We start from the raw sequence: 25,111 nt of genomic DNA on the forward strand, positions 1-25,111 counted from the left end.
TAAATAGAGTTGCAATGAACATTTTGGTACATGACTCTTTTTGAATTATGGTTTTCTCAGGGTATATGCCCAGTAGTGGGATTGCTGGGTCATATGGTAGTTCTATTTGTAGTTTTTTAAGGAACCTCCATACTGTTCTCCATAGTGGCTGAACCAATTCACATTCCCACCAGCAGTGCAAGAGTGTTCCCTTTTCTCCACACCCTCTCCAGCATTTATTGTTTCTAGATTTTTTGATGATGGCCATTCTGACTGGTGTGAGATGATATCTCATTGTAGTTTTGATTTGCATTTCTCTAATGATTAATGATGTTGAGCATTCTTTCATGTGTTTGTTGGCAGTCTGTATATCTTCTTTCGAGAAATGTCTATTTAGGTCTTCTGCCCATTTTTGGATTGGGTTGTTTGGTTTTTTGTTACTGAGCTGCATGAGCTGCTTGTAACTTTTGGAAATTAATCCTTTGTCAGTTGCTTCATTTGCAAATATTTTCTCCCATTCTGAGGGTTGTCTTTTGGTCTTGTTTAGGGTTTCCTTTGCTGTGCAAAAGCTTTGAAGTTTCATTAGGTCCCATTTGTTCATTGTTTTTATTTCCATTACTCTAGGAGGTGGGTCAAAAAGGATCTTGCTGTGATTTATGTCATAGAGTGTTCTGCCTATGTTTTCCTCTAAGAGTTTGATAGTTTTTGGCCTTACATTTAGGCCTTTAATCCATTTTGAGCTTATTTTTGTGCATGGTGTTAGGGAGTGATCTAATCTCATACTTTTACATGTACCTGTCCAGTTTTCCCAGCACCACTTATTGAAGAGGCTGTCCTTTCCCCACTGTACATTCCTGCCTCCTTTATCAAAGATAAGGTGACCATATGTGCATGGGTTTATCTCTGGGCTTCCTATCCTGTTCCATTGATCTATCTTTCTGTTTTTGTGCCAGTACCACACTGTCTTGATTACTGTAGCTTTGTAGTATAGTCTGAAGTCAGGAGCCTGATTCCTCCAGCTCCGTTTTTCGTTTTCAAGATTACTTTGGCTATTCGGGGTCTTTTGTGTTTCCATACAAATTGTGAGATTTTTTGTTCTAGTTCTGTGACAAATGCCAGTGGTAGTTTGATAGGGATTGCATTGAATCTGTAGATTGCTTTGGGTAGTAGAGTCATTTTCACAATGTTGATTCTTCCAATCCAAGAACATGGTATATCTCTCCACCTATTTGTATCATCTTTAATTTCTTTCATCAGTGTCTTATAATTTTCTGCATACAGGTCTTTTGTCTCCTTAGGTAGGTTTATTCCTAGATATTTTATTCTTTTTGTTGCAGTGGTAAATGGGAGTGTTTTCTTGATTTCACATTCATATTTTTCTCATTAGTGTAGAGGAATGCCAGAGATTTCTGTGCGTTAATTTTGTATCCTGCAACTTTACCAAATTCACTGATTAGCTCTAGTAGTTTTCTGGTAGCATCTTTAGGATTCTCTATGTATAGTATCATGTCATCTGCAAACAGTGACAGCTTTACTTCTTCTTTTCCAATTTGGATTCCTTTTATTTCCTTTTCTTCTCTGATTGCTGTGGCTAAAACTTCCAAAACTATGTTGAATAAGAGTGGTGAGAGTGGGCAACCTTGTCTTGTTCCTGATCTTAGTGGAAATGCTTTCAGTTTTTCACCATTGAGGATGATGTTGGCTGTGGGTTTGTCATATATGGCCTTTATTATGTTGAGGAAAGTTCCCTCTATGCCTACTTTCTGCAGGGTTTTTATCATAAATGGGTGTTGAATTTTGTCGAAAGCTTTCTCTGCATCTATTCAGATAATCATATGGTTTTTCTCCTTCAATTTGTTAATATGGTTTATCACATTGATTGATTTCCGTATATTGAAGAATCCTTGCATTCCTGGAATAAACCCCCCTTGATCATGGTGTATGATCCTTTTAATGTGCTGTTGGACTCTGTGTGCTAGTATTTTGTTGAGGATTTTTGCATCTATGTTCATCAGTGATATTGGCCTGTCGTTTTCTTTCTTCGTGACATCCTTGTCTGGTTTTGGTATCAAGGTGATGGTGGCCTCGTAGAATGAATTTGGGAGTGTTCCTCCCTCTGCTATATTTTGGAAGAGTTTGAGAAGGATAGGTGTTAGCTCTTCTCTAAATGTTTGGTAGAATTCGCCTGTGAAGCCATCTGGTCCTGGACTTTTGTTTGTTGGAAGATTTTTAATCACAGTTTCAATTTCAGTGCTTGTGATTGGTCTGTTCATATTTTCTATTTCTTCCTGATTCAGTCTTCGCAGGTTGTGCATTTTTAAGAATTTGTCCATTTCTTCCAGGTTGTCCATTTTATTGGCATAGAGTTGCTTATAGTAATCTCTCACGATCTTTTGTATTTCTGCAGTGTCAGTTGTTACTTCTCCTTTTTCATTTCCAATTCTGTTGATTTGAGTGTTCTCCCTTTTTTTCTTGATGAGTCTGGCTAATGGTTTATCTATTTTGTTTATCTTCTTAAAAAACTAGCTTTAAGTTTTATTGATCTTTGCTATTGTTTCCTTCATTTCTTTTTCATTTATTTCTGATCTGATTTTTATGATTTCTTTCCTTCTTCTAACTTTGGGGTTTTTTTGTTCTTCATTCTCTGATTGCTTTAGGTGCAAGGTTAGGTTGTTTATTCGAGGTGTTTCCTGTTTCTTAAGGTGGGCTTCTATTGCTATAAAGTTCCCTCTTAGAACTGCTTTTGCTGCGTCCCATAGGTTTTGGGTCATCGTGTCTCCATTGTTACTTGTTTCTAGGTATTTTTTGATTTCCTCTTTGATTTGTGCAGTGTTCACTTCGTTATTAAGTAGTGTACTGTTTAGCCTCCATGTGTTTGTTTTTTTACAGATCTTTTCCTGTAATTGATATCTAGTCTCATAGCGTTGTGTTCGGAAAAGATACTTGATACAATTTCAATTTTCTGAAATTTACCAAGGCTTGATTTATGACCCAAGATATTATCTATCCTGGAGAATGTTCCATGAGCACTTGAGAAAAATGTGTATTCTGTTGTTTTTGGATGGAGTGTCCTATAAATATCAATTAAGTCCATCTTGTTTAATGTATCATTTAAAGCTTGTGTTTCCTTATTTATTTTCATTTTGGATGATCTGTCCATTGGTGAAAGTGGGGTGTTAAAGTCCCCTACTATGAATGTGTTACTGTCGATTTCCCCTTTTATGGCTTTAGTATTTGCCTTATGTATTGAGGTGCTCCTATGTTGGGTGCATAAATATTTACAATTGTTATATCTTCTTCTTGGATCGATCCCTTGATCATTATGTAGTGTCCTTCTTTGTCTCTTCTAATAGTCTTTATTTTAAAGTCTATTTTGTCTTATATGAGAATTGCTACTCCAGCTTTCTTTTGGTTTCCATTTGCGTGGAATATCTTTTTCCATCCCCTTACTTTCAGTCTGTATGTGTCTCTAGGTCTGAAGTGAGTCTCTTGTAGACAGCATATATATGGGTCTTGTTTTTGTATCCATTCAGCCAATCTGTGTCTTTTGGTGGGAGCATTTAGTCCATTTACATTTAAGGTAATTATCGATATGTATGTTCCTATTCCCATTTTCTAAATTGTTTTGGGTTCGTTATTGTAGGTCTTTTCCTTCTCTTGTGTTTCTTGCCTAGAGAAGTTCCTTTAGCATTTGTTGTAAAGCTGGTTTGGTGATGCTGAACTCTCTCAGCTTTTGCTTGTCTGTAAAGGTTTTAATTTCTCCATCAAATCTGAATGAGATCCTTGCTGGGTTGAGTAATCTTGGTTGCAGGTTTTTCTCCTTCATCACTTTAAATATGTCCTGCCACTCCCTTCTGGCTTGCAGAGTTTCTGCTGAAAGATCAGCCGTTAACCTTATGGGGATTCCCTTGTGTGTTATTTGTTGTTTTTCCCTTGCTGCTTTTAATATGCTTTCTTTGTATTTAATTTTTGACAGTTTGATTAATATGTGTCTTGGCCTATTTCTCCTTGGATTTATCCTGTATGGGACTCTCTATGCTTCCTGGACTTGATTAACTATTTTCTTTCCCATATTAGGGAAGTTTTCAACTATAATCTCTTCAAATATTTTCTCAGTCCCTTTCTTTTTCTCTTCTTCTTCTGGAACCCCTATAATTTGAATGTTGATGCGTTTAATGTTGTCCCAGAGGTCTCTGAGACTGTCCTCAGTTCTTTTCATTCTTTTTTCTGCTCTGCAGTAGTTATTTCCACTATTTTATCTTCCAGGTCACTTATCCGTTCTTCTGCCTCAGTTATTCTGCCATTGATCCAATCTTGATTATTTTTCATTTCATTTATTGTGTTGTTCATCGTTGTTTGTTTCATCTTTAGTTCTTCTAAGTCCTTGTTAAGTGTTTCTTGCATCTTGTCTATTCTATTTCCAAGATTTTGGATCATCTTTACTATCATTATTCTGAATTCTTTTTCAGGTAGACTGCCTATTTCCTCTTCATTTGTTAGGTCTCGTGGGTTTTTATCTTGCTCCTTCATCTGCAGTGTGTTTTTCTGTCTTCTCATTTTGCTTATCTTACTGTGTTTGGGGTCTCCTTTTTGCAGGCTGCAGGTTCGTAGTTCCCATTGTTTTTGGTGTCTGTCCCCAGTGGCTAAGGTTGGTTCAGTGGGTTTTGTAGGCTTCCTGGTGGAGAGGACTAGTGCCTGTGTTCTGATGGATGATGCTTGATCTTGTCTTTCTGGTGGGCAGGTCCACGTCTGGTGGTGTGTTTTGGGGTGTCTGTGGACTTATTATGATTTTAGGCAGCCTCTCTGCTAATGGGTGGGGTTGTGTTCCTGTTTTGCTAGTTGTTTGGCATAGGGTGTCCAGCACTGTAGCTTGCTGGTTGTTGAGTGAAGCTGGGTGCTGGCGTTGAGATGGAGATCTCTGGGAGATTTTCGCCATTTGATATTATGTGGAGCTGGGAGGCCTCTTGTTGACCAGTGTCCTGAAGTTGGCTCTCCCACCTCAGAGGCACAGCACTGACTCCTGGCTGCAGCACCAAGAGCCTTTCATCCACATGGCTCAGAATAAAAGGGAGAAAAAGTAGAGAGAAAGAATTAGTAGAAGTAGGAAGAGAGAATGAAAGGAAGGAAGGCAGGAAGAAAGAAAAAAAGAAGGAAAGAAAGAAAGACAGGGAGGGAGGGAGGGAGGGAGGGACGGTGGGAGGATGGAAGGAAGGAAGGAAGGAGGGAAGGAAGGAAAAAAGAAAGAAGATAAAGTAAAGTAAAATATAATAAAGTTATTAAATTAAAAAATAATTATTAAGAAAAAAATTTTTAAAAAAATGGACGGATAGAACCTTAGGACAAATGGTGGAAGCAAAGCTATACAGACAAAATCTCAAAGAGAAGCATAGGGCTTCCCTGGTGACGCAGTGGTTGAGGGTCTGCCTGCCGATGCAGGGGACATGGGTTCGTGCCCCAGTCCGCGAGGATCCCACATGCCGCGGAGCGGCTGGGTCTGTGAGCCATGGCTGCTGGGCCTGCGCGTCCGGAGCCTGTGCTCCGCAATGGGAGAGGCCACAGCAGTGAGAGGCCCGTGTACTGCTAAAAAAAAAAAAAAAAAAAGAGAAGCATACACATACATACTCAAAAAAAGAGGAAAAGGGGAAAAAATAAATCTTGCTCTCAAAGTCCACCTCCTCAATTTGGGATGATTCGTTGTCTAAAGGAGGGAAGGACGAAGGAAAGAAAGAAAGAAAGAGAGAAAGAAGGAAGATAAAATAAAGTTATTACAATCAATAATAATTATTAAGAAAAAAAACGAACGGATAGAACCCTAGGACAAATGGTGGAAGCAAAGCTATACAGACACAATCTCACACAGAAGTGTACACGTACACACGCACAAAAAGAGTAAAAGGGGAAAAATTCCTAAATCTTGCTCTCAAAGTTCACCTTCTCAATTTGGGATGATTCGTTGTCTACTCATATATTCCACAGATGCAGGGTACATCAAGTTGATTGTGGAGCTTTAATCCGCTGCTTCTGAGGCTGCTGGGAGAGATTTCACTTTCTCTTCTTTGTTCTCACAGCTCCCAGGGGCTCAGCTTTGGATTTGGCCCCGCCTCTGCGTATAGGTCGCTGGAGGGCGTCTGTTTTTCGCTCAGACAGGACGGGTTAAAGGAGCCTCTGATTCGGGGGCTCTGGCTCACTCAGGCCGCAGGGAGGGAGGGGCATGGAGAGCGGGGCGAGCCTGCGGCGGCAGAGGCCAGCGTGCCATTGCACCAGCCTGAGGCTCGCTGTTCGTTCTCCCAGGGAAGTTGTCCCTGGATCCCGGGACCCTGGCAGTGGCGGGCTGCACAGGCTCCCCGGAAGGGAGGTGTGGATGGTGACCTGTGCTCGCACACAGGCTTCTTGATGGCGGCAGCAGCAGCCTTAGCTTCTTATGCCCATCTCTGGGGTCCGCGCTTTTAGCCACGGCTCACGCCGCTCTCTGGAGCTCCTTTAAGCAGCGCTCTTAATCCCCTCTCCTCTTGCACCAGGAAACAAAGAGGGAAGAAAAAGTCTCTTGCCTCTTCGGCAGCTCCAGACCTTTTCCCGGACTCCCTCCCGGCTAGCCGTGGTGCACTAACCCCTTCAGGCTGTGTTCACGCTGCCAACCTCAGTCCTCTCCCTGCGCTCTGACCAAAGCCCGAGCCTCAGCTCGCAGCCCCGCCCGTCCTGGCGGGTGAGCAGACAAGCCTCTCGGGCTGGTGAGTGCTGGTCGGCACCGATCCTCTGTGTGAGAATCTCCCTGCTTTGCCCTCCGCACCCCTGTTGCTGCGGTCTCCTCCGCGGCTCCGAAGCTTCCCCCCTCCGCCACCCGCAGTCTCCGCCCGTGAAGGGGCTTCCTAGTGTGTGGAATCCTTTCCTCCTTCACAGCTCCCTCCCACTGGTGCAGGTCCCGTCCCTATTCTTTTGTCTCTGTTTTTTCTTTTGCCCTACCGAGGTACGTGAGGAGTTTCTTGCCTTTTGAGAGGTCTGAGGTCTTCTGCCAGCATTCAGTAGGTGTTCTGTAGGAGCTGTTCCACGTGTAGATGTATTTCTGGTGTATCTGTGGGGTGGAAGGTGATCTCCACGTCTTACTCTTCCTCCATCTTCCCCTCGTCTCCTGTCCTCATTTCTTTTTATTCTTTTTTCTTTTTTCTGTTCAGCTTGAGTGATTTCCACTACTCTGTCTCCAGCTCGATAATCCATTTCTCTATATATCATCTAATCTACTGATTCCGTCTACTGTATTTTTTATTTCAGTGGTCGTATTTTTCAGCTCTGTTTGTTTCTTCTTTATATTTTCTAACTCTTTGTTAAAAATTTCTAACTTCTCACTCTGTTCACCCAATCTTCTCCTGAGTTCTTTGATGAACTTTACAATCACTACCTTGAACTCTCTGTTGGGCAGATTGCTTATCTCCACTTTACTTAGTTCTTCTTCTGGGGTTTTTATCTTGTTCTTTCATTTGGAACATATTCCTCTGTCACCTCATTTTGCCTAATTTGCTGTTTTTATTTCTATGTATTTGTTGGGTTATATTTCTCAATCTCAGAGAAGTGATCTTACCTAGGAAGTGTCCTATGGGGCCCAGCAGCACACTGCCCTTTGGACACCAGATCTATATGCTCTAGGGGTGCCCTCTATGTGGACTGCATGGTTCCTTAAGTTGTGGCGGGCAGACTACTGTGGGCTGTCTGGTAGACATGGTTTGTACTTTAATTATATGGTTGATACTTTTCTAGATGTGTAGTCAACATATCTGATTCTTGATAAAGCAGTATCAACAACTTTAGTATAAAATTATGCTTTTTAAAAGTTTGCTGAGATCTTTCAGGCCTGGCACATTCCCTGTGAGTATGAAACCCACTTCTATAGGCAGATAACCTTGGTAGAGTGGGTCAAGCAGACAACTTGGCTTTAGAAGATTTAAGTCTCAGAAATAAATTTAACAAAAGATATACAACACGTATACTCTAAAAATCATGAAACATTGGTAAGAGAAATTACAGAGCAAAATAAATGAAGAAATAGAGATGACATAATCATGGGTAGGGAACTTAATATTGTTATCAGTTATTCCCAAATTGATCTAATGATTTAGTGTAATTCCAATCAGAATCTTAAAAGACTTTTTTTGTAGAAATTGATAAGCAGATTCTAAAATTTACCAGGAAACGTGAGTGATCAAGAATAATCCAGGGCTTCCCTGGTGGCGCAGTGGTTGAGAGTCCGCCTGCCGATGCAGGGGACAGGGGTTCGTGCCCCGGTCCAGGAAGATCCGACATGCCGCGGAGCAGCTAGGCCCATGAGCCATGGCCTCTGAGCCTGCGCGTCCGGAGCCTGTGCTCCGCAACGGGAGAGGCCACAATAGTGAGAGACCCACGTACTGCAAAAAAAAAAGAATAATCTAAACAATCTTGAACATAAGAACAATGTTGCAGGATTTATTCTACCTTACGTTTAAGATTTACTGTATATAAAGCTACCTAATCAAAAGAGTGTAGTATTGTTGTACAGATAGACAAATAGACCAGTGGGACAGAATATATTCATAGATATGGTGTCAGTTGATTTTTGACAAAGATGGCAACACAGTTCATTGTGGAAAGGAAAATTTTCAACAGATGGTGCTGGGACAATCAGAGCTCTATGTGGAAATAAAATGAGCCTTGATATACCTCACACCATTCACAAAAATTAATATGGGGTAGATCATAAATTTAAATGTAAAAACAAAAACTAGGAGATGTCTAGAAGAAAATACAAGAGGATACTTTTGCAGCTCTGGGGTAGGCAAAGTTTTTTTTTAGAACTGTTTCAGAACACTGTAAAAGAAAAAGAAGACAAAATAACTGCATCAAAATTTAAAACTTCTGCTTATCAGAAGACAGCATTAAGAAAATGAAAAGCCAGGCTATACATGGGCGAAAAAGTATCCACAATACATATATCTAATAAAAGACTGGGTATAAGATTTGAACAGATCCTTTACCAGAAGGATCTATGAATGGCTAAAAAGCACATGAAAAGAAACAATATCATTAGTCATCAGAGAAATACAAATTATAACTGAAATTTCATATCACTTGCTACTTGCTAAAATGGCTAATATTTAAAACTTAGACAATACCAAGTGTTGGTGAGAATGTCAAGCAGCCTGAAACTCTCATATGTTGCTGGTGGGAGTGTAAAATTATGTGCAACCATCTTAGAAAACTGGTAGTTTCTTACACTATGACCCACCAATTTCAATCTTAGGTATTTTCCCAAGAGTAATAAAAGTATATATCTGAAAAAGATGTGTATAAGCTTTATTTGTAATAGTCCCAAACTAAGAATGCCAAATATCAATAAACAGGAGATTTAGGATAAATTATGGCATGTTCATATAATGAAATTTTACTCAGTGATTAAAGAAAAACAGTGAACTGCTGAAACACACAGCTACATGGCTAGATCTCAAAATTATGTTCAATGGACAAAGCCAGATACAAAATAGTGCCAACTATATATGAAATTCAAGAACAGGCAAAATTATACGGATAGAAATCAGAATAGTGGTTGCTTTGAGGGGGGCGGGGAAGACTGACTGGAAAAGGGCACGAGGGAATTTCCTTGGGTAATTGTCTTGATTGGGATGGTGGATACATGGTTGTGTGCATTTGTCAAAATTCATTGAACTGTACACTTAAGATATGTGCATTTCACCCTATAAATTTAACTTTGAAAAGGTCATATTTTCTTACTAAATGATTCCTTTTTCCCGTTCAAAAATTTGATCTTATTTCCAAGATTCCCTTTAAACTTTCTTATAATCTACAATGGCTTGTACTTTTCTCTCTTTAGTTTTCAATCTTTGTTTTACTTATTTTATCTGTTAATCATATACTTTTTTGTTCCATTATCTGTTGTTTTCTGATGATGTCCTTGACTTGCAGCTAGATTTCACTTACTAAGAAAGATATATTAGAAATTCCAGTGATAATTATGTATTTGTCTGTTTCTCCTTTTAGATTTTGTTTTCACTTTTTGCTTTATATATTTTGAGGCTGTGCTATTAGTTAGATGCATACAAATATATAGGGTTTTTACATAATATTTTTCTGTTGGATTGACCCTGTTATCATTATGAAATGTTCCTTTTTATCTCTATTAACACTTATTGCCTTAAAGTCTACTTTGTCTGATTAGTATAGCTATACCACATTTCTTTTGGTTTTGCTAGGTATATGCAAAATATTTGTTTTTTGTATGTTGTATCTTTTTTTTCTATCATTTTCAACCATTCTCTGTCCTTATTTATAAGGTGTGTCTCTTGTAATCAGCACATAGTTGGATTTTTAGAAACATCCAATCTGAAATTCTTTGTTCTTTAATTGGATTTAAAGTCCTTTTACATTTAACATTACTGATAATTGGATTTAACTTTACTATCTGTTTCCTCTTTGTTCCATCTGTTTCGTGTTTTTTCTTCCTTGGCATTGGTATTAATTAAGCATTTGTTATTTTTCTACTTTTCCCCCTTGCATAGTTTGTTAGCTGTAAATGATTACCCTGGAGCTAATTTCCTAAGAGACAAAGACTTCTATTTCTTTGATTTTTTTCCACAATGCTTAGCAATTCAGGGAATCCAATAGATATTTGCAATAAATTCTTCTAGATTTACTCTATTCGCTTAATATTTTTAAAGGACATGAAATATTTTTCTGAATACAGTGTTAAATAAACTAATTTGACTGTTGTTTTTAGCATCACACCCAGAAAATTTGATACTGTTCAAGCGTCCAGGGGTCACAAAAGTGGAATTATCACTGGAGATGTTGAAGACTTAACTTTAAGCAAGAGGGGAATACGGACATCATTTACCTTTAGGAAAGTGAGGCAAACACCTTGTAATTGTAGTAAGTATATAATTTTGGTTCTCCTGTAAAATGGAGTAAATCTACTATGAAAATCTTTTAAAGTCCCATAAGAACTGAGAAGAGCTTTGTCTTAACTCCTCTAATGGCATTTCCTGTGTTCTGCCTTGTATTGTACTGACATATACTTTTCTTAACCACCCCCGTGGTTAGGTTTATAGTCCTTGAGGGCAGGGACTGCATCTTACTCATCTTTATTTTCCTCAAACATAGTGCTTGAGCATAGTTGGATTCTAAATGAATATTTTATTTATTATAATCATGGTTAAGAATACTACAGTTTGGGGGCATTAAAATATCACTTGTAGGGGCTTCCCTGGTGGCGCAGTGGTTGAGAGTCTGCCTGCCAATGCAGGGGGCATGGGTTCGTGCCCCAGTCCGGGAAGATCCCACATGCTGCGGAGCAGCTGGGCCCGTGAGCCATGGCCACTGAGCCTGCACATCCAGAGCCTGTGTTCCACAACAGGAGAGGCCACAACAGTGAGAGGCCTGCGTACCGCAAAAAAAAAAAAAAAAAAAAAGATCACTGCACGGTGGGGAAAAAAATAAATAAATAAAATATCACTTGTACAAGAATAAGTTTTTTTGGAAACAGCTTGTCACATTTCTCAATTACTTCTCATTAACTTAACAGGGAAGTTGGAAATGACAAACTGTTCTATAGGAAGTGGATAACTTTAGGGGGATAAACAGTGTTTGTTTTAGTCAGTTTGGAAAGGAGTGCTCAAAAACTTGTCAAGGATGCTGTTCTGAATTGTCTGTATAAGTGCATCATGACCTGTATTTCTTGGACTCAAATAAAAACCCCTTGTGTTTTATAAATAATATTTTACAATAACAGTGATGTTATGAGCTTTTTACATCCTGGTGGTTTCAGTTATAGGTGGTATCTTAGCAGGAGCTTTTGGATTTAGTCATCTTAAAAACATTTTAAATTAAAAATCTTTATTATATGTATAAGATATTATTTTGTTAGGACACTTGGACTCTTCATATTTGATAACTTCATGTTAGTGAAGCTTAAAATAGGTTTTAACAGGTTTTTGTTTCTTTTGCTAAAAATGTCACTGAGGACTTAAAAACAAAATTTTTTTATCAATTAAAAAATATTTATTTAGTATTTGATGAACATCTAACACTGCCAGTAGCTTTACAAGGTATAGAAAAATAAAGCATGGCTCTTGTTCTCAAGGAACTTGAAATTTAGTAGAAGAGACAAGTTAGTTTTCTTATGCAAATGTTTTTTTGTTATGGGCATTAATTTAAGGGTTGCTATAAGAAGCTCTGATTATATATTCAGTTTACAGATTTTTTAAAAGTTCAAGGCCATCTTTTGGATACTTTTGGTCAAAATTTGTGGATTTAAGTGATCCTCCTTTTACATAACTGAGATGTTCATAATTTCCAAGAGAATAAAATTTTTAGCAAGACCAGCTTAAGATAATTGTAATGTATATTGTAGTGTAATTGTAATTCTGATGTAACCAACATAATGTAACCCATCTGTTTCCACATGTATGTTTTAGAGCTCTCAAGCTTTCTGGGGCTACCCTTTTCTTAAATGTCTACATAAAGTGTTTAGACCTTCACTTTACACATTAGTAGGGACTAGATAGTTCCACTCCCATTCAAAGTTTGGAATCTTCTAGTTATATTTAGGGAAAATTCCTGAAGCCATCAATTCTTTGCTGCCACATGCTTTCTAATTATTGCTAAGTCTTGTCTGTGGTTTCTCTGGGAACACTACTTCTTTCTTTATTCTCTAGTATACTACCCATAAAAAGATGTTGTGTGCCACAGACTGGCTGAAGACAAAGGGAAATTATAGCATAGCCAAGAAAAGGCAAGGACTCAAAATGAATATTAGACGTTATTGCAGAGAACAGGGAACACTTCAAAATTAATTTGAGACATTGTATCCTAAATTTCCTCTGTCATCTCCTCTACTTGCTGGTGTTCTCCTTAGGATTTGCTCATTCTATTGAAGGAGGCAACACAGTGTAGTCATTGAGAATGTGGATTCTGGAGTCTCCACTGCCTGGGTTCAAATCTTGACTCTATGACTTAACATCTTTGTCACTTTGGGATCATTATTTAATATTCCATGAGTCAGTTTCATCATCTGTAAAATGAATGTAATAATACCTATTCATAGTGTTACTGTGAGGATTGAGACAATATATGTAAACCGCTTCAAACAGTATTCATTAAATCTTGTGATTATTACCAAATCACACTTTGTTTCTAGGTCTGGTTCTTCTGAGAGTCCTAGGGTCCCCAGAACTCCTACCAAGACAAAAACCCTAAATCCTGTTAATTGCTAAATTTCTTCTGGTTACACCAGGCCCATCAAGATGCTTTCCTGAATAAGAGGACCCTTAATCCCAAGATAAAATAGGCATCTGCATTATAAGGCATGCAGAATTACAGTCATATTTTGTTTCAAATGGATTTACCCCTTCTTATATTAGACCCCTCACATACATAATTGGACTTGCTAGGTAAGAACTACTTTTTTTAACTGATAAATCAGAGCCTATTTAACCCTAGTCATCAAACGTGGATTGATTTGCTTTTTCTTTTGAGAAAACAATCATACCTTATGAATCATTTGGATAAAAATAATGGTTTAGCGACTTCCCTGGTGGTCCAGTGGTTAAGACTCTGTGCTTCCAATGCAGGGGGCGTGGGTTCAATCCCAGGTCAGGGAACTAAGCTCCCACATGCCACGTGGTGCAGCCAAAAAATAAATTAAAAAAACAAACAAATAAGTAAATGGTTTATATTGCTTTCTTTTATTCATTAGGTTACCCTTTGGTCTGTGACAGCCAGATGAAGGAGACTTCCACATCATTTCCAGAGAGTGATAAAGAAGCCTCACAACTGGAGCAAGAATATGTCCATCAAGTTTACGAAGAAATTGCTAGACACTTTAGCAGCACGAGACATACCCCTTGGCCACACATCGTGGAGTTTTTGAAAGCTTTGCCAAGTGGTTCATTAGTTGCTGATATTGGATGTGGAAATGGAAAATATCTTGGCATCAATAAGGAGTTATATATGGCAAGTAATTGTTGCTTCTGGCTTTCTTTTTGCTTTATTTGTAAGGGTTATTATCACCTTCGTCATGATATAATGCTGTGTTTTTAGGTCACTGCAGAAAATTGTAACCAACAGGTTGAAAATTAATGAACACTCCCATTCTTTTTTATTCCTCTAGAAATTTATGGGCATGCCATTATTTGCAGGTTTTTTTTTTTTTTTTTTGGTCCCTTCAGATTTTGCTTTCTAAGATTATTTTATCAGTAAAACTGTCTTATATTTATAAAACTCTTTACAGGTTATAAAGGATTTTTATAGAAACCATTTTCTTTCCTAGTTCCTTGTAAGTATGAGAAGTATAAAGCAAATATTTTCGTCCATCTTTTATAAATGAAGAAACTGAGGCTCACAGAGGTTATATTACTTCCTTGGTGTTATATTATTAGAGGATGTAACTGGAACTTGAACCCATGCCTTATGACTCCAAATCTAGTGTTCTTTTACTCATAATAGAAAAAAAAAAAGGTTAGTATTTATTGTTGTCTTACTGTTGAGAAAATTAAACCTCAAGTAGATTAAAAATTTGACCAAGGTTATAGTGCTAGACCTAGGACTTGAACCCACTTCTCTCTGATGCCAAAGTTTCTGTTTTCAGTTGTTATAATTTCCTTTTCTAATGGATCACTTTTTTCTCTGCTGTGCTAAGAAGTAGGAAGTTCTCCCTGCATTAGTGCATTGTTGTAAGTACTTGTGTCAACACTGCTCTGTGAGGACTGGAGCTTCCCTTTCTCAAGATTAGGGGAGGAAGGACTAGAGTAAGGGGAGTATATAAGGAGAATGAGAGCAGTCTACCTTCATGGGCTGTTGTAGTATGTCAGATTGCTTGTAATCTTAATTTTAACCTCATCCTAGATATTGTACACCTACATGAAGAAAGAACAGTACTACTGCAATTGAGGAAAGGTAGACTTTGTGCATTAAGAGGCAGATGAAAGAATCGCTTTTCATCAAGAGAAGACAAGTATTCATATATTGTCATCATGTTTACAATTAAATTTTAGTTTATAAAGAGTAAGGTCTAGTGAATTAAGTTTGTTCATGTTGAAGAGGAAATAGGTTTTAGATTTGTCACAACTCTAACCACAGCTTAAAGTATATCTTCTGATGTTTTAATCTTAAGGTACTATCCAAAAATGTTTCTCAGGAAGCTCTGCTTTTACACTTTCTTGATGATAACCTGTGGCTATGTCTAGTCAGGTATCAATTGTGACAGTGAAACTAGGTTGAAGTCAAACACACTGACTTAGTCATATGATAATATTATCCTGTTACAGTTAAGAAAAATGATTTCTTGATAAACTGAACCAAAAACCTGAAGCTGATTAAAGAAGGAATATATTCAGAAGAAATAGAAAATCATAAGTGTACTCACTCTCCATAATCTACATTCATTTTATCAGTGGCAGTCTGCATGTGTTCTTTCCTGTCTGCTCTTTCTGGAACCTACTGCCATTGTCTGACCTGTAGGGAAGGCTCAGTAGGTGTGGTTCAATGAATGAATGAAAACTACTTGTCTGGGTTGGAGTTATGGTTTTCATTATACAAGAAATGGAATTATGTATGGTAAAAGAAAAAACTACTTTTTTAAGCTGCTGAGGCTCCAACCTGGATGGAGCAATGATACTTGAGTGTATTTTGAACAGCCATCTTTGAGCATGAAAATATGTGCATTTCTTGACATTCATGAGAGGATGTGACCTGAGACATTCATTCTGGGTATTCAAATGTATATCTAAGATAGTCTCAGAATTTAAAAAATTATTAGTATCACTATTTTATATAATTTCCTTTACAGAGTATATTTTAAAAATACTAGCTGGGGCTCTCATGGAAATAGTTTCATAAACAGCTATTCATTTCTCTTACAAGTAAATGTGGTGAATCTGTTCTTATCTGATCTGAGTTATGCATGAGCTTGTTCTTCTGCTCTTTAATTCAAAATTTCTATATTCTAGCTAAGAAACATTTCTTATTTAGACTCCATAATTCCTAGCATCAGCATTAGCTGTTGGCTTTATTTTCAGAGTTAAATTTTATAAGAAAGATTTTATACCTTCAAGAAACTTATTGCCTTTATAACTGTACCAATAATAGATGAGATGTGCATACCCAGAGCTTGGTCTAGCTTATTCACTACATGACGTTCTGTGCATTGATTTTAGAGTACCTTCAGTCTGAATGTGTTTCTTAGATAAATACTTAACTTAAAAACAAGACCTGTATATATGCTGTCTATAAGAGACCCACTTCAGACCTAGGGACACATAAAGACTGAAAGTGAGGGGATGGCACAAGATATTCCATGCAAACGTAAATCAAAAGAAAGCTGGAGTAGCAATTCTCATATCAGACAAAAAAGACTTTAAAATAAAGACTATTACAAGAGACAAAGAAGGACACTACATAATGATTAAGGGATCGATCCAAGAAGATACAAAAATTGTAAATATGCTCCCAACATAGGAGCACCTCACTACATGACAAATGCTAACAGCCATAAAAGGGAAAATCGACAGTAACACAATCATAGTAGGGGACTTTAACACCCCACTTTCACCAATGGACAGATCATCCAAAATGAAAATAAATAAGGAAACGAGCTTTAAATGATACATTAAACAAGATGGACTTAATTGATATTTATAGGACATTCCATCCAAAAACAACAGAATACACTTTCTTCTCAAGCGCTCATGAAACATTCAACAGGATAGATCATATCTTGGGTCACAAATCAAGCCTTGGTAAATTTAAGAAAATTGAAATCATATCAAGTATCCTTTCCCACCACAATTCTATGAGACTAGATTAGGAAAAAATCTGTAGAAAATACAAACACATGGAGGCTAAACAATACACTACTAAATAACCAAGAGATCACTGAAGAAATCAAAGAGGAAATCAAAAAAGAAACAAGTGACAATGAAAACACGACAACCCAAAACCTATGGGATGCAGCAAAAGCAGTTCTAAGAGGGAAGTTTATAGCAATACAATCCTACCTCAGGAAACAAGAAACATCTCTAATAAATAATCTAACCTTACACCTAAAACAATTAGAGAGAGAAGAAAAAAAAAAACCCAAAGTTTGCAGAAAGAAAGAAATCATAAAGAACAGATTAGAAATAAATGAAAGAGCAGTTTGAAGATGGCGTCCTCCAAGCAGGACGGACAAGCTGCAGCGTCTAGGAAAAGTGAATTTCGTAGCCAGAAGCCGAAGCCGGAGAGCTGAGATGAATCAGAACTCCTCACTGTTCCTGATGGTTGGAAGGAGCCAGCTTTTTCCAAAGAGGACAATCCCAGAGGACTCTTGGAGGAGAGCAGTTTTGCAACTTTGTTTCCAAAATATAGAGAGGCTTACTTGAAAGAGTGCTGGCCATTGGTACAGAAAGCCTTGAGTGAACATCATGTTAATGCAACCCTGGACCTGATCGAGGGCAGCATGACTGTCTGTACAACAAAGAAGACATTTGATCCATATATCATCATTAGGGCCAGAGACCTAATAAAACTGTTAGCAAGGAGTGTTTCATTTGAACAGGCAGTACGAATTCTTCAGGATGATGTTGCATGTGACATCATTAAAATAGGTTCTTTAGTAAGAAATAAAGAAAGATTTGTAAAAAGAAGACAACGGCTTATTGGTCCCAAAGGATCTACGTTGAAGGCATTGGAACTCTTAACAAACTGTTACATTATGGTACAGGGAAACACGGTTTCAGCCATTGGACCTTTTAGTGGCTTAAAAGAGGTTCGAAAAGTAGTCCTAGACACTATGAAGAATATTCATCCAATTTATAACATTAAAACCTTAATGATTAAACGAGAGTTGGCGAAAGATTCTGAGTTAAGATCACAGAGTTGGGAAAGATTTTTGCCACAGTTCAAGCACAAAAATGTGAATAAACGCAAGGAACCAAAGAAGAAAACTGTTAAGAAGGAGTATACACCATTCCCACCACCACAGCCAGAAAGTCAGATTGATAAAGAATTGGCTACTGGTGAATACTTTCTGAAGGCAAGTCAAAAGAGGAGACAGAAAATGGAAGCAATAAAGGCTAAACAAGCAGAAGCTCTTAGTAGGAGACAAGAGGAAAGAAACAAAGCGTTTATTCCACCTAAAGAAAAACCAGTTGTGAAACCTAAGGAAGCTTCTACTGAAACTAAAATTGATGTGGCAGCCATCAAGGAAAAGGTTAAGAAAGCGAAGAGTAAGAAACTGGGAGCCCTTACAGCTGAAGAAGTTAAGCTTAAAATGGAAGCAGATGAAAAGAAAAAGAAGAAAAAAAAGTAACATACATAAAACAAACAAAAATCCCTGAGCTAGAATTTATTAAGCTATCTCCTTTTGTAAAGGATTTTGAGATACTAGGGCATTAGTTGCCTTATCCCTGAGAAGTAATACCCTGATCACTTTTTTCTGAGTTTGTTTTGTTCTTTACATAAACACCAATTCTTTATAAATTATTGTATTCTCCATGTTTTTTGAAAATTTTTATACTAGAAGGTGGTATATATGTGTTTATATGCATTGCACCTAATCTATTCCAGGCACGTTTTATCTAGGCATGGTTTTAGGGGTAATTCTTAAGGTTGTTTATGTAAAGATTTTTGCAATTTAGCTACTGTAATTATCCATCAAATCCAATGTCTGAGGCCATCGGTTAGTCTTTAAATATAATCATGTCCCAGCATTTGGTTTTGAGGAAAATAGATTTTTCAGTGCTCTAATGGCAACAAGTAAACATTTAGGTTTATCCCTTTTTGTAATCTTATTTTACATTTTGTTCCAAGAGTAATCCATAATCCAAAAGTGCAAGGCCTTTTAAATTAATTCCCTTAATTACTATTCCAATATGAGTCTGAGGAAGTAGTAAACCAGAAAGACATCAAATTTGCAAGAGAACAGGGAAAACCAGATATTTGGAGTTGAAGCAGCAGGCAACAGGTTACATAGAAACGCTTTTTACTGATGAGGGCCAGGACTCGCCTAAATCTAGCTCACTGATTTTACATATTTAGAAGCTAAGGCACACGGGGGGTAGGTTACTCACTGAAAGTCACAGCTGTGGCAGCATGAAAACAATGCTTCTTCATAAAAAGTGGAAAGTAAAGATGAGTTTACCTTCTAATGTTAGGAAATTGAACCATTTCTTCTTTTCAGTAAGGGTTTGCTGCAAATTAGAAATAACACCCAATTTTATTTTTTAAAGCCATGTACGAATGAGGCTTTTTCCCCCCCTGGATTGTATTAGTTCAGAAGAACTAAATGAGGGTATTTGTGCTTGACCAAACTCATAATTATAACACTCAGTATTAGGATTGGTGGAGTAACAATGAGGAAAAGCGATGTGTATCTGTTTCGTGGAAATATTGGCCAGTCTGGAAACACAACAGAGTAGTAACCTGTGAAACAAACATAAAATATACTCTTAAATGTTATTCCTCATAATGCAGTAACATAACTCAGATAGATCTTATACAATTTAAGGTTTATATACATACGTGTCACTTTGTCTCGTTGTGGGTTAGCTATAAAATAAGAAAGAAAAGAATTAAAAGAATAGATACTGGTGAGGCTTTTGTTTTCTTTTAAAAAGCCAAGTCTCTTAATTATAACCATTGACTGTTTCAATCAACTTGTTTATATAACCTTTATATATAAACTTTTTATATACCACTACTATAAATGGAAAATCATTTTACATAATGTAACTGGCAGATAAAATAAATGCAATTAAAATAAAACAATTAAAAATAAGTATTAGTAAAAAAAAAAAAAAGAAAGAAATGAAAAAGAAATGAAGGAAACAATAGCAAAGATTAATAAAATTAAAAACTGGTTCTTTGAGAAGATAAACAAAATTGATAAACCATTAGACAGACTCATCAAGAAAAAAAGGGAAAAGACTCAAATCAACAGAATTAGAAATGAAAAAGGAGAAGTAACACCTGACACTGCAGAAATAAAAAGGATCATGAGAAATTACTTGCAAGCAACTGTATGCCAATAAAATGGACAACCTGAAAGAAATGGACAAAGTCTTAGAAAAGCACAACCTTCTGAGACTGAACCAGGAAGGAATAGAAAATACAAATAGACCAATCACAAGCACTGAAATTGAGACTGTGATTAAAAATCTTCCAACAAACAAAAGTCGAGGACCAGAAGGCTTCACAGACGAATTCTATCAAACATTTAGAGAAGAGCTAACACCTATTCTTCTCAAACTCTTCCAAAATATAGCAGAGGGAGGAACACTCCCAAACTCATTCTGAGAGGCCACCATCAACCTGATAACAAAAGCAGACAAAGATGTCACAAAGAAAGAAAACTACAGGCCAATATCACTGATGAAAATAGATGCAAAATTCCTCAACAAAATACTAGCAAACAGAATCTAACAGCACATTAAAAGGATCATACACCATAGTCAAGTGGGGTTTATCCCAGGAATGCCAGGATACTTCAGTAAATACAAATCAATCAATGTGATAAACCATATTAACAAATTGAAGGAGAAAAACCATATAATCATCTCAATAGGTAAAGAAAAAGCTTTCGACAAAATTCAACACCCATTTATGATAAATCCTTTATCAGTTGCTTCGTTTGCAAATATTTTCTCCCATTCTGAGGGTTATCTTTTCATCTTGTTTATGTTTTCCTTTGCTGTGCAAAAGCTTTTAAGTTTCATTAGGTCCCATTGGTTTCTTTTTGTTTTTATTTCCATTTCTCTAGGAGATGTGTCAAAAACGATCTTGCTGTGATTTATGTCAAAGTGTGTTCTTCCTATCTTTCCTTCTAAGAGTTTTATCTTACATTTAGGTCCTTAATCCATTTTGAGTTTATTTTTGTGTATGCTGTTAGAAAGCGTTCTAATTGCATTCTTTTATATGTAGCTGTCCAGTTTTCCCAGCACCACTTGTTGAAGTGGCTGTCTTTTCTCCATTGTATATTCTTGCCTCCTTTATCAAAGTTAAGGTGACCATATGTAAATGGGTTTATCTCTGGGCTTTCTATCCTGTTCCATTGATCTGTATTTCTGTTTTTGTGCCATTACCATACTGTCTTGATTATTGTAGCTTTGTAGTATAGTCTGAAGTCAGGGAGCCTGATTCCTCCAGTTCCGTTTTTCTTTCTCAAGATTGCTTTGGCTATTGGGGTCTTTTGTGTTTCCATACAAATTTTGAAATTTTTTTTTTTTTTTTTTTGCGGTACGTGGGCCTCTCACTATTGTGGCCTCTCCCGTTGTGAAGCACAGGCTCCGGATGCGCAGGCTTAGTTGCCATGGCTCATGGGCCCAGCCACTCCGCGGCATGTGGGATCTTCCCAGACCAGGGCATGAACCTGTGTCGCCTGCATCAGTAGGTGGACTCTCAACCACTGCACCACCAGGGAAGCCCTAAATTTTGAAATTTTTTGTTCTAATTCTGTGAAAAATGCCATTGGTAGTTTGATAGGGATTGCATTGAATCTGTATATTGTTTTGGGTAGTATAGTCATTTTCACAGTGTTGATTCTTCCCATACAAGAATATGGTATATCTCTCTGTATCATCTTTAATTTATTTCACCAGTGTCTTACAGTTTTCTGCATACTGGTCTTTGTCTCCTTAGGTAGGTTTATTCCTAGGTATTTTATTCTTTTTGTTGCAATGGTAAATGGGAGTGTTCCCTTAATTTCTCTTTCAGATTTTTCATCATTAGTGTATAGGAATGCAAGAGATCTCTGCATTAATTTTGTATCCTGCTACTTTACCAAATTCATTGATTAGCTCTATTAGTTTTCTGGTAGCATCTTTAGGATTCTCTATGTATAGTATCATGTCATCTGCAAACAGTGACAGCTTTACTTTTTCTTTTCTGATTTGGATTCCTTTTATTTCTTTTTCTTCTCTGATTGCTGTGGCTAAAACTTCCAAAACTATGTTAAATAATAGTGTTGAGAGTGGATAACCTTTCCTTGTTGTTGATCTTAGAGGAAATGGTTTCAGTCTTTCACCATTGAGAATGATGTTGGCTGTGGGTTTGTCATATATGGCCTCTGTTATGTTGAGGTAAGTTCCCTCTATGCCTACTTTCTTGAGAGTTTTTATCATAAATGGGTGTTGAGTTTTGTTGAAAGCTTTTTCTGCATCTATTGAGATTATCATATGGTTTTTATTCTTCAGTTTGTTGGTACGGTGTATCACACTGATTGATTTGCAGATATTGAAAAATCCTTGCATTCCTGGGATAAATCCCACTTGAACATGGTATATGATCCTTTTACTGTGTTGTTGAATTTTGATTGCTAGTATTTTGTTGAGGATTTCTGCGCTTATGTTCAGCAGTGATATTGGCCTCTAAGTTTCTTTTTTTTGCGGTATCTTTGTGTGGTTTTGGTATCAGGGTGATTGTGACCTCATAGAATGAGGTTGGGTATGTTCCTTCCTCTGCAATGTTTGGAAATAGTTTCAGAAGCATAGATGTTAACTCTTCTCTAAATGTTTGATAGAATTCGCCTGTGAAGCCATCTGGTCCTGGACTTTTGTTTTTGGGGAGCTTTTAATCATAGTTTCAATTTCATTACTTGTCATTGGTCTGTTCATATTTTCTATTTCTTCCTGATTCAGTCTTGGGAGATTGTACCTTTTAAAGAATTCGTTCATTTCTTCTAAGTCGTCCATTTTATTGGCATATAGTTGCTTGTAGTAGTCTCTTATGGTCCTTTGTATTTCTGTGGTGTCAGTTGTAACTTCTTTTTCATTTCTAATTTTATTGATTTGAGTCCTCTCCTTTTTTTCTTGATGAGTCTGGATAAAGGTTTATCAGTTTTGTTTATATTTTCAAGAACCTTTCCTTCCTCTTTTGTTCTGTTTTGTGATTTGATGACTGTCTTTAGTGTTGTGTTTGGATTGCTTTTTCTTTTGTGTGTGTGTATGTATTGTAGCCTTTTGGCTTGTGGTTACTTTGAGATTTTGATATAGCAGTCTATATGTATATATACAAGATTATTTTAAGTTGGTGGTCTCTTAATTTCCAATGCATTTCCAATATCCTGCATTTGTACTCTCCTCACAGTTGCTGGTTTTCGATATCATATTTGCGTGTGGATGATTTCCTACCTTTATTGTATGTTTGCCTTTACCAGTGAGCTTTCCCATTTGTAATTTTGTTTTTAATTGTGGCCTTTTCTTTTCTGCCTAGAGATGTTCCTTTAGCATTTGTTGTAAAACTGGTCTGGTGGTGCAGAATTTTCTTAGCTTTTGCTTGTCTGTAAAGCTTTTGATTTCTCTGTCAAGTCTGAATGGGGGCCTTGATGGGTAGAATATTCTTGTTTGTAGGTTTTTCCCTTTCATCACTTTAAATATATTGTGCCACTCCTTTCTGGCTTGCAGAGTTTCTGCTGAAAAATCATCTGTAACTTTATGTGGATTCCCTTGTATGTTATTTTTTGCTTTTCCATTGTTGCTTTTAATATTTTCTCTTTGTCTTGAATTTTCGTCAAGTAGATTAATGTGTGTCTCAGCATTTTCCTCCTTGGGTTTATCCTGTATGGGACTCTCTGCACTTCCTGTACTTGGGTGATGTTTTCCTTTCCCGTGTCAGGGAAGTTTTCAGCTATTATCTCTTCCATAATTTTGTCAGGTCCTTTCTCTCTCTCTTCTCCTTCTGGAACCCCTATAATGCAAATGTTGATACATTTAATGTTGTCCCAGAGGTCTCTTACATTGTCCTCATTTATTTTCATTCTTTTTTCTTTATTCTGTTCCATGGCAGTGATTCCACCATTCTGTCTTTCCAGTTGCTTATCTGTTCTTCTGCCTCATTTATTCTGCTATCGATTCCTTCTAGTGTATTTTTCATTTTACTTATCGTATTGTTCACCTCTGTTTGTTCTTTATATCTTTGTTGAATATTTCTAGTATCTTCTCAGTCTGTGCCTCCATTCTTTTCCCCAGATTTTGGATCATCTTTACTATCATTACTCTGAATTCTTTTCCAGGTAGATTGCCTATCTCCACTTTACTTAGTTATTCTTCTAGGGTTTTATCTTGTTCCTTTGTGTTGAACATATTTCTCTGTCATCTCACTTTGTCTAACTTTCTGTGTTTGCAGTTTCTGTTCTACAGGCTGCAGGATTGTAGATTGCAGGCTGCAGGCTGCAGGTTGCAGTATTATAGGTGGGTGAGGCTAGTCTAGAGGGTTGTGCAGGCTTCCTGGTCAGCAGGACTGGTGCCTGCCCACTGGTGGGTGGAGCTGGGCCTTGTCCCTCTGGTGGGCAGGGCCATGTCAAGGATGTGTTTAGAGGTGGCTGTGGGCTCAGGAAGAGTTTTGGCAGGCTGTCTGCTGATGGGCGGGGCTGTGTCCCCTCCCTGTTGGTTGTTTGGCCTGAGGCATCCCAGCACTGGAGCCTACAGGCTGTTGGGTGGTGCCAGGTCTTGGTATCAAAATGGCGGCCTCCAGGAGATCTCACACCAATGAGTACTCCCTGTTACCTCTACCTCTGCCACCAGTGTTTTTATTCCCACAGTGAGCCACAGCCGCCACCCCACCCCACCCCTCCAGGATACATTCCAAGACCAGCAGGTAGTTCTGGCCAAGCTCCTATGAAGTCTCTGAGTCCCTGGGTCTCGGTGTGCGTGAAACTTTGTGTGCACCCTCCGAGAGTGGAGTTTCTGTTTCCCCCAGTCCTGTGGAGTTCCTGCAGTCAAACCCTGCTGGCCTTCAAAGCCAAATGCTCTGGGGGTTCCTCCTTCCAACACCAGGCCCTTAGACTGGGGAGCCTGACATGGGGCTCAGAACTCTCACTCCCGTGGGAGAAACTTTGTGATGAATTTTCCAGTTTGTGGGTCACCCACCCGCAGGAATGGGGTTTGATTGTGCTGCAAATGCGCCCCTCCTACTGTCTCGTTGTGGCTTCTTCTTTGTCCTTGGATGTAGAATATCTTTTTTGTTGATTTTTGTTCAGCAGTTAGTTGCAATTTTGATGTTTTCTTGAGAGGACTTTAGTGTTTTTGTGAGAGGAGGTGAGCTCAAGTCCTTCTACTCCACCATCTTGTTTCCACCACTGTCAAGAGTTAAGTACATTTATATAAAGAATCTGCTTTAACATATG

At 37.7% G+C, this 25,111-nt stretch overlaps 1 protein-coding gene and 1 pseudogene across 4 annotated transcripts in view; both read left to right on the top strand.

Annotated features, from left to right (window-relative positions):
* ALKBH8 (alkB homolog 8, tRNA methyltransferase) overlaps positions 1-25,111 on the top strand; it is a 74,657-nt gene that overhangs the window by 44,529 nt on the left and 5,017 nt on the right. For all 4 annotated transcript variants that reach the window (XM_027082415.1, XM_027082418.1, XM_027082417.1 and 1 more), the window contains 2 exons: positions 10,736-10,887; positions 13,712-13,968. In XM_027082415.1, the coding sequence (XP_026938216.1) occupies positions 10,736-10,887; positions 13,712-13,968 (409 nt within the window). The remainder of the gene's footprint in view (positions 1-10,735; positions 10,888-13,711; positions 13,969-25,111) is intronic.
* Positions 17,156-18,469, top strand: LOC113607205 (KRR1 small subunit processome component homolog pseudogene; annotated as a pseudogene).

This window comes from Aethalodelphis obliquidens, unplaced genomic scaffold (genome assembly GCF_003676395.1).
Source record: "Aethalodelphis obliquidens isolate GAN/ISIS:26980383/991018 unplaced genomic scaffold, ASM367639v1 scaffold46, whole genome shotgun sequence".
Classification (NCBI taxonomy): Eukaryota; Metazoa; Chordata; class Mammalia; order Artiodactyla; family Delphinidae; genus Aethalodelphis; species Aethalodelphis obliquidens.